This window comes from Microtus ochrogaster, linkage group LG5, assembly GCF_000317375.1.
Source record: "Microtus ochrogaster isolate Prairie Vole_2 linkage group LG5, MicOch1.0, whole genome shotgun sequence".
Classification (NCBI taxonomy): domain Eukaryota; kingdom Metazoa; phylum Chordata; class Mammalia; order Rodentia; family Cricetidae; genus Microtus; species Microtus ochrogaster.
The window spans coordinates 51,143,381-51,153,029 of record NC_022031.1 but is presented as its reverse complement, the minus strand read 5'-3'; the positions used below and the strand labels follow the sequence as shown (position 1 = coordinate 51,153,029).

Sequence of the window (9,649 nt, the reverse complement as noted above, 5' to 3'; positions counted from 1 at the left end):
GTGAGACAGGTGTGTATGAACTCAAGCGTGAGACAGGTGTGTATGAACTCAAGCGTGAGACAGGTGTGTATGAACTCGGGCGTGAGACAGGTGTGTATGATCTCAGAATGACTGATAGCATTATTTAGAATAATTATAGAACAGGGCCAACTTTGGCCTATGCCATGTACTGCCCACACACCAGAAGCTCTGCTAATCACCTGGCCCTTCTTTCACCTTCATGGCCATCTATAAGCTGGATACTGTGTCCTTATCCCCAACAGTGTGGATGGGGAAACTGAAGCTTAGGCATCTAGGAGGGAAATGCAGAAAGCCATTGACAGATCCTTCCATGTTTCCCTTCTAACCTGCATGCACCCAGGCTCTGCCACACACCAGCTGTTCAGTTATTATGTCTCCTCCTCCTTTCTCCTTGTCTTCCTTCTTTGTGCTCTTGAAGGTGTGTGTATGCGTGTGTACATGTATGTGAGAGTAGAAGCCAGAAATCAATGTCAATGGCTTTCCACTTTATTTCTTTTTGAGATGGAGTCTCTCGCTGAACCAAGGGCTCACTGTCTAGACTGGCAAACCAATGAGCTCACTGTCTAGACTGGCAAACCAATGAGCTCACTGTCTAGACTGGCAAACCAATGAGCTCACTGTCTAGACTGGCAAACCAATGAGTACTAGTGATCCCTCCATCTCTGCCTCCCAACCCTGGGATTATAGATGTGCCACCCTGTCTGAGTTTTTATGTGGGTGCTACGGTTGGGAAATCATGTCCTCAAGCTTGCATAAGCTGGCACTTGACCCAGTAAGCCAGTGGTTCTCAACCTTCCTGGTGCTGCAGCCATTTAATACAGTTCCTCATGTTGTGGGGACCCCCAACCATAAAATTATTTCATTGCTACTTCATAACTGTAATTTTGCTACTGTTATGAACCGTGATTAAAGACCTGTGTTTTCCAATCGTCTTAGGCAACCTTGTGACCCACAGGTTGAGAACCATTGCACTATACTCTCACCCCCAACCCCAATCTTGTTCATTTTAATGGAATTTTCACAATAGAGAGTTGAAAATTTGCAGTTACATAAATTTATTGGACTATGAAGAGCACGTTATGACTTATGAATACGATGTAGAATATTTGAATCAATCTAGTTTTATTTATTACCCCAATTGCTTCGTATGTTTTGTTGGGAGAATGATTAAAGTGTTCTCTCAGCCATTTGGAATTGTGTGTGTGCTGTTATTAACCATATTTAACATGTAATGGAGTTGACCTCAAGCAAATGAACCAAATGAGTATCATCTCTGAGACTGTGAACTTCTAATTATCATCTCTATCTCTTCCATGTGTCTAGAAAGGATACTTTTAAAAGCCATGTGGCTTAGGCAATGAAGACTGAGAGACAGCTAGGTCAGAGAGGCAATAAATCAATGCTAATCTCCTCCCCTTCCCCCCACACACAGAAGACAGAAGTCTTTGTGATAGAACAGGCTTTGCAGAGCTGAACAGGGGAAGAACTGAGCTGTTCGTCAGCTATGGAAAAGGCAGACGCCTGCGTGAGGGCAGATGCTGCCCTTGAGTTAGCCTCTCCCTCCTCTGTAGCCCCAACCCCTCACTCCCCACAGCCCTTCCCATCAGAGTCCACTCCCTTATCAGCTCTCAGCCTTTCTACCCCTACAACCCTGTTCTTCTGCTCCCTTGCACAGCTGTTATTATATCTACACACTAGTTAAATATATAGAGATTAAATACGTATATTTCATAAGAACTCTCTGCTTAATTTTGAAATCACTTCCGCTCAACATCTTCATAGTTAGCTTCTTTGGAGCTTCTTGCCCACTGCTTTCCCCAGACAGCTGGAAGTGCACAGGAATGCCACCTTCTGCACACCCTCCTTATTTGTTGCAGAACAGCCTTCAGGCTTTAACCTGGATTTTGAAGTGTCTGGCATCTATGGGTATGTCATTCTGGATGGAGTGCTTCCGTCTCTCCCTGCTGTCACCTGCGCCTTCTGGATGAGATCCTCTGACGTCATCAACTATGGGACGCCAATCTCCTACGCTCTTGACGGCGACAAAGACAACACCTTCCTCCTGACCGATTATAATGGGTAAGCAGAAATGTTAGGATGGATGTGGCGGGGAAGGCTTCTCCTGACACCAGGTTAGAACTGAATCCTGCATAGGGCTCACCTTCTGACACTGGGGTTGGGAACGAGGTTACTTGGAGGATTGATTGACAGCAGTCAGCTAGAACTCCTAAATAAGCTCTATGGGAAAACAAGCATGGGTGTTGTCATGGGTATTGTTTTAGTTTATCTTAAGAAATCCCAGAGGAAACACTGCCCCTTCTATAGACAGCAAAACAACATTTCAAAAAGCCTAAATAATTTGCCATGCCCCTACAAGTCATCTCCTGGGAAGGTCAGGTCTAACTCTCAAGAGACTGATGCTCTTTTTTATCTAACAGGACATCCAAAGATTAGGGTCATCAGCAACACTTGTCTGTGGGAGACAGGTGTGTTGGGTAAGAACCAGCGCACAGCCTCACGGGTCCAAGGGGGCGGGCATTCTGTATTCCTTTTAGAGCAATTGAACCTAAGTCCAGAGTCCTTCCCTCTACACTGTCTGTAAAGTCATTCCAGTTGTATCTAGGGTTTTGCTGATGAGCCACGAACTTGGACAGCCCCCACCACTGGTGGCCTGTCCACACTAGTCATGTGGAGCTGCCCCCCCCCCCCCCCCCGGCTTAGCTTCTGTCGTCCTATGAGGACCCTCCACTCTTTCCCACACTTGCCTTCCTCAGTGAAGCTGCAAGTCCAGCCCTTGTTCCGCGGCGGGGCCCTTTCTTCTCAGGTTCACCCATCACGTTGGCCTAATGAACCTCCCAGTGTGAGGGCCGGGGTGCCAGATCACAGCCATGACAGGTTTCTAATAGCCCCTGCCAGGGACCAGGCCTTAGTTTCGGTTTATTGGAGGTGGCTGGAGCTAAGCAAACAGTTCTCAAGGAAAACCACAACTCAGGAGCAACCAATCAACAGGTGCACCCTTGACCTTCTGCTGGCTCAGCAGGTGATCACAGTCTCCTGACAACTAAAGATAGCTTTCCCTACCCTCCTGCTGGAAAATTCCTTACCACTATAGCCCCCAGACTATTCTCCCCTCACCAATCAGCCCCCAGACTAATCTCTCCTCCCTGGAATTCCCTTAATCTGGTTTAAAAGGAGCCTGTGGGTTTCTGTTGTGGTCACCACGTGCTACCCCAACATGTTGGAATTAATAAAGCGTTCTTGCTTGCTCCGTATGTGACTGGTGGTCTTTTGTGGGACTTCTCATGGGCCCTACCAACTGGAACCTTTCTTCTTCTCAAGCTAGGGGACTCTCATTATTTTAGCAGAAATCTCATCAAACACAAGTCTTCTTAGTGAACTTCAACTCTCAGGGAGAAAAACAATCAAGGCATTGGCCAACACTTGAGGTAAAACGTACATAAAGAGATGAACTGTTGCCTGCTTGGCTAGAGAGAGGCAAGGGAAAACATGTAGAACAGAAACAGTGTGGCAGGAATGTTCCTCTCCTGTGGATGCTGCTGCTAGTGCCTGAGAAGACTGATTCTCCCCCTCCGCTTTCCACCATCATCTCCATTTGCCTTTGGACACTTTCCACTCTTTACTGTCTTCACACGGCTCCCCTGAGTGGTGGGGTCTCTGTAACCTTCTTTTGGTCCTTTTATTTGGGTGGATGTATTTGGGTTTCCTTATGACCAGTTTGACAACTGCCTTAGTCTGTTCAGGCTAATATAAAAAGCCTATGATCAAGGTCGTGGCGGAATCAGTGACTTGGAAGAGCCCCTTGCTGGTTCCCAGAGTCTCCCCAGGAATGTTCTTCCTGTGCCCTCAAAGGCTGAGGCAGCAAGGGGTTGGTTCCTTCTGACGTCTTCTGAAGCTACGGTAATCCTGTTCAGAGGGCCCTGTGCTCAGAACCTGGTCACCGCCAAAGGCCTCTCTTCTTATACTGACAGATTGTTGGTTAGGACTTTGAACACACAGTTTTTGAGGGAACACAGATACCCAGGTGATAGTAGAAGCCCTGAAACATACTATCTTCCTATGGATATCAGAAGTTTGCTCCTGGTTTTGGAAAACACCTATTCTCGAGGAAGGCTCTCAGACATTTCAGCAGCTCCTGCTCCTTCTTGACATTCCAAAGGGCAGTAAATTGTTTCAATTATCTTGGCTTATCCTAAGACTTTTCTCACTAATCAGTGTTTACATTGATTGAGCTAGAATTTAGTGTAATTAGTAACTCAAATGTTATGCTTCTAAAATATTATGAGATGGAGGGGGGGGAATGACTAATGGATTACACAAGTTACTTCACACGTGCATACACACGCACACACAAATACACACACGAGATAAAGTGTAACATGCCCCAGGGAAAGAACAGGGTGACCATTGACTATATTCCCTGGAATCTTTCTCTCCACAGCTGGGTCCTTTACGTGAATGGAAAAGAAAAGATCACCAACTGCCCCTCCGTAAACGATGGCTCTTGGCATCATATTGCAATCACATGGACAAGCATTGGAGGAGTCTGGAGGGTCTATATCGATGGGAAATTATCTGACAGTGGTACCGGCCTCTCCATTGGCAAAGCCATACCTGGTATGTTTTAGTAAAATGAGTACGTGTGTGTGAGACTCTGGAGGCAGCCGTGCTTACACAGACGTGACGTTGGCCAGCTGTGTGGTCAATGCTTACAAAGATCCACAGTTATGTCTCTCACCAACTATCAGCTGTCTAGACTATAGCTGTCAGACCCTTTTCCCGAGCGAAGTGCACGGCTGTGTAAGCAATGCCTTTGGGGATGTTGGTTTGACCAAGAAGCAAGCTGAGCTAAGAGTGTTTATTAAGCTGTCTTCTGAGGAAGTGATTGGTTATTGATGGACCCTCCTTGCTTGCTTACTGTTTTTGAGGGGCTTTCTGTTTTGTTTTGGGACTGTGTATTTAAGCTGAGACATGGCACATTTTCCAGCTTTTGTGTCCTTTCTCAGGTAGAACTCTTTCCTCTGAAGTCACTTCGAATATTCAGGGAGCTTTCATTTGAAAATTACCAAAGACTTCCTTGGCAAGAAAGTTGACCTGTGTAGATACCGCCATGGAAGAGCTGTGTAGATGTCATTATCCTTCACTTTCCTCGTTTCCAATACTTAAAAACAGTAGGTAAGGGGGCTGGAGAGATGGCTCAGTGGTTAAGAGCATTGCCTGCTCTTCCAAAGGTCCTGAGTTCAATTCCCAGCAACCACATGGTGCCTCACAACCATCTGTAATGAGATCTGGTGCCCTCTTCTGGCCTGCAGACATACACACAGGCAGAATATTGTGTATATAACAAATAAATAAATATTTTAAAAAAACAGTAGGTAAAATAAAAATCAACTAAAGTAACTTAAATATTAAAAATGAATGATTATCTTCTAGAAGCAAGTTATATTGAACCAAGGTAAATATAATAATTATATAACAAAAGATCAATCCTCATGGAAATGTGATGAGATCGCCTTTGCAGGGCCGCAAAACAGATATTTAATTTGTAGTTTAGGAGCTATGCCCCTTCTTTTTTTACTTTATAATACTAAAAGATAATAGAAAATGGCATTAAAATTCATTTATTTATGACAACAGAGAACATGTACTGAGAACCTGCCCCCAAGTAAGGTCAACACTCATGAAAGTACTGAATATCTAATGGTAAGCAAAAACTCATGTCATCACCGCGCTCTAAAAGGCTTTAAGTGATGGTAGAGGGGTGATATATGTTTTGGATCCGTAATCCCATGCAGTTCAAACTGAAGTAATCACTGTTGAGGAACGGGACATAGCTCCATGACAGCCCACAGTCATGGAACTGGGTAGAGTAGATGCTAATGAAGGCTAAGGAGGTGTTTTTCCTGAGTCCTAAGGCTAGCCAAATGTTGACCAATGAAGAGATTTAGGCTTCGTTAAACGAACTAAACGAAGACCAAATGGCAAAATCTGGAATGCAGATGAGACAAGAAGATGTTCTGTGCCCTGCTCGAGCCTGTAGAAAAGGGTCGTGGCCAACCATACAAAGTTTTGTAGGGCAGATTAGCAACCGAGGTTCTCCTGTTCCCTGTGGTGGGATGCATCACTCAGCCTTGATGCAGGGGAGAGGACATTGGTCCTGCCTCAACTTGATACGCCATGCTTTGTTGACTCCCATGGGAGGCCTTACCCTTTCTGAATGGAGAAGGAAGAGGAGCGGATGGGGGAGGGAGGTAGAATGGAGGTGGGGAGAGGAGATGGGAGGAGAAGAGGGAGGAAAAACTGTAGTTGGTATGTAAAATAAATTTTAAAAAATTAATTAAAAGAAAACAATTGAGGTTTTCATCCTAAAGTTAATGCCCTTTAAAGTGGAGCAGTCATCCCAGGCATGGTGAGAATGAAGTGATAAGGGGTGTGTGTGTGTGTGTGTGTGTGTGTGTGTGTGTGTGTGTGAAAACACATCATATTGTTGTAGTCCTTCTGGTATTTTACTCCTTTGCCCTGAAACTGCATTTTTTATCTGAATAAAACTAACCCTTAGTCAAACATGTCTTCGTAACCACTTCTCTCCCTCTTCCCCCTCTCCCTCACCCCCACAGGTCTTCCTTTCTGAATACTTCCATGTTTGTACTCCCCGAGCTATACTGAAAAGGGGTTTGTGTTCATATCATCTCTTAGAATTACAGTCTCGCAGGCAGAAAAGCTTTCTGCTGTTTTCACACCCGTGCACTTCCAACCCTGGTGTTGCGGCCGGCGCATCATTAGGCGCTGCATAAGTGCCTGCCACATTCACCGAGCTTTCACTGATGGCTGAGGTGTAGTTGGCTAGACAAGAAAAAGGGTAAAGGCATCCAAGATGTAAGAAACTCTGAGATCAGAGGCAGGGAGCCTGATGGGGCTCACCCTCCATTTGTTTGTGTTGTGACGTTGACACAAACGTGATTTCAATCTGTCCGTGTTGCTAGGCCATGCAGTAAAGTTCCATAACTGAGCTTTGATGACACCGGCATACAGTCGTGTTACCTATCCTTTTGTGACATTAGCATTTGGGGAACAAGAAACCATGAGGCCAGTTTTCTTCTTCTTTATTCTCATGCTGCGTCCCCCCTTCTCTTTCTCTCTCTCTCTCTCTAGGTGGTGGTGCCTTAGTTCTTGGGCAAGAGCAAGACAAAAAAGGAGAGGGATTCAACCCAGCTGAGTCTTTTGTGGGCTCCATAAGCCAACTCAACCTCTGGGACTATGTCCTGTCTCCACAGCAGGTCAATTCCATTTTCAGTGTATGACAGTAATGAGATACACAGGTACAAACCTAGCAAAACCACGAATAGTCTAATGATGACCTTATCTATTCGTAAACTCCTAATTAGCAAGATTTATGACTGATCTTGGAGAGCGTGGTCTGTTAGGCGGATGTTATCTACAGTGATTTCCGGTCATGACCCTTTTAGTTTCTTAGTGATGTTCTAACATTTAAATGGAGATGTGTATCTTATGGAATATTCATTTCTTAGATGGAAAGAGCCTAGAGACTATTTTGAGAATACAGGTGTCAGAACATTCACAGATGTCAACAGATTTGTACGTCAAGTGGGTATTGAATCCAAACAGCCTGAGATCCAAGCATAGCTCAACCCAATCTTTCTGGGATGACTTTGATCATGTTGTTCCATCTCTTTATCCTTCATTTTTCTTAACTATGAAGGAGAGAGAAAGACATCTATGTAAAAGAGTTCTACAACATTGACAAAAGACCACCTACATGCCTGTGGGATTGTTTATTCCACAGCTATGGTTTGATAAGTATTTACTCTCAAAAATCATGCTGATAGATGGGGCTGGAGAGATAGCTCAGAGGTCTAGAACACTTGCGATTCTTGCAAAGGACCCAAGTTCAGTTCCCAGAACCCATGGGAGGCAGCTCACAACTGCCTGCAACTCCAGCTACAGAAATATGATGCCCTCTTCTGGTCACTTCAAGCACCTGCACACAGGTGGTGTGTGTGTGCATGCACACACAAGCTTTATGCTTTTGAAAAAAATTATGGCTTAACCAACCTTAACATCTAGACAAGAAACTTTATGCAAAGGATTTCAGAATTTGCAGGCAACCATGAGTCTTTAAGTAGAAGAAATACTAGGAAGACCTAATCGTGGGGATTGGATAAAGAAGGGAAATTTCCTGTGGCCTTTGCAATCATACTAGACAAGGACATGTTTCTCTCTGCCTCTGCCACAGCCATCTGTGACTTTTCAACAGGGTGAAGTGTGATGTGCAAGCTGCAAGTTAGTAGAAGTTTTATCTAAAAGCATGTTTTAAACTCACAGGTGAAGTCACTGGCCAGCTCCTGCCCAGAGGAACTCAGTCGGGGAAATGTGTTAGCCTGGCCTGATTTCTTGTCAGGAATCACGGGGAAGGTGAAAGTTGACTCCAGCAGCATATTCTGTTCTGGTGAGGATTTCTCTCTTACACCAACTTTGCCATGTCTTGGCTTTTCTGGAATGTTCTGTCGAAAGCACGTAATTCAGAATTCTCTTGGAACCGCATCGTGGCACCTGTCAGCTGGCCCCTTAACTGGAATTCACCTCTACCTCATGTTCATCCAAAGGGTGTTTTGATTATTGACATTATTTCTGCACAGCAGACTACAAAGTAATTGGGCAGGATATTTGGGTGAAGATAAAATAAGTTTTCAAAGATGGATGGGGATTTCTGAGTTTGTGTTGTTTTTACTTTTCGAGATCTTTAATTTTATACATATGTGTTCCCTGCACGTATGTCTATGCACCACACCAGTGCCTGGTGGTTGTGAACATCAGTGTGGGTCCTGGGAACTGAAACTGGTTTTCTACAGAGCAACCAGGGCTCTTACCCACCAAGCCATCTCTCCAGGCCTCTCTTTGTTTATAATAATCGCCAAATCCCTAGGTTCCTGTTTGAGATGGGAATACTTTTGTGAAATACATAAACCAATGCCCATCCTCATCCTCACTCTGGACATTCCCTCTGGATAATCCAAACTATTTCCAAAAAACAATGGATTAATTTGAAAAGTGTTGTGGAATTCATGGCTTTAGACAATTACTGGTGTGCTTCTGTCCCACAATGTTGTTTGTCCCTTTAAAAATACCCGACAGATTTCAGATGGATGGAAAAAATTACTTAATAAAAATAAAATATGTTCTTACCATTTTCTTTGTCAGTGACGGGGTGCATGAAAACTTGTTTTGATTCGGTAAAGCTGGTTCCCTCCTGTGCAAAAGAGAGTTTGAGCTCCCTGACTCCATGGCCCTGCTGCTGTGTTGCTAACATGCTTCGTGCCTGTGTTCTTTGCCTTCAGATTGCCCATCTTTAGAAGGAACCATACCACACCTGAGAACTGCGTCAGGAGATCGAAAGCCGGGCTCCAAAGTCAGCCTGTTCTGTGATCCTGGCTTCCAGATAGTCGGGAATCCTGTGCATTACTGTCTGAACCAAGGGCAGTGGACGCAACCACTCCCTCACTGTGAACGTGAGCAGTCTTTGTTCGACTCACCTGGGTGGCTCCGGAAAGTTAGGGGACCCATATAAGCACGTGCGGAACACTAGATAAAT

General features: G+C 44.7%; 1 protein-coding gene across 1 annotated transcript in view; it reads left to right on the top strand.

Annotated features, from left to right (window-relative positions):
- The window catches only part of Svep1 (sushi, von Willebrand factor type A, EGF and pentraxin domain containing 1), a 157,199-nt gene that overhangs the window by 102,746 nt on the left and 44,804 nt on the right, over window positions 1–9,649 (top strand). The window contains exons 26-30 of the mRNA XM_005362216.3: window positions 1,899–2,100; window positions 4,481–4,656; window positions 7,192–7,316; window positions 8,383–8,506; window positions 9,396–9,566. Of these exons, the coding sequence (XP_005362273.1) occupies window positions 1,899–2,100; window positions 4,481–4,656; window positions 7,192–7,316; window positions 8,383–8,506; window positions 9,396–9,566 (798 nt within the window). The remainder of the gene's footprint in view (window positions 1–1,898; window positions 2,101–4,480; window positions 4,657–7,191; window positions 7,317–8,382; window positions 8,507–9,395; window positions 9,567–9,649) is intronic.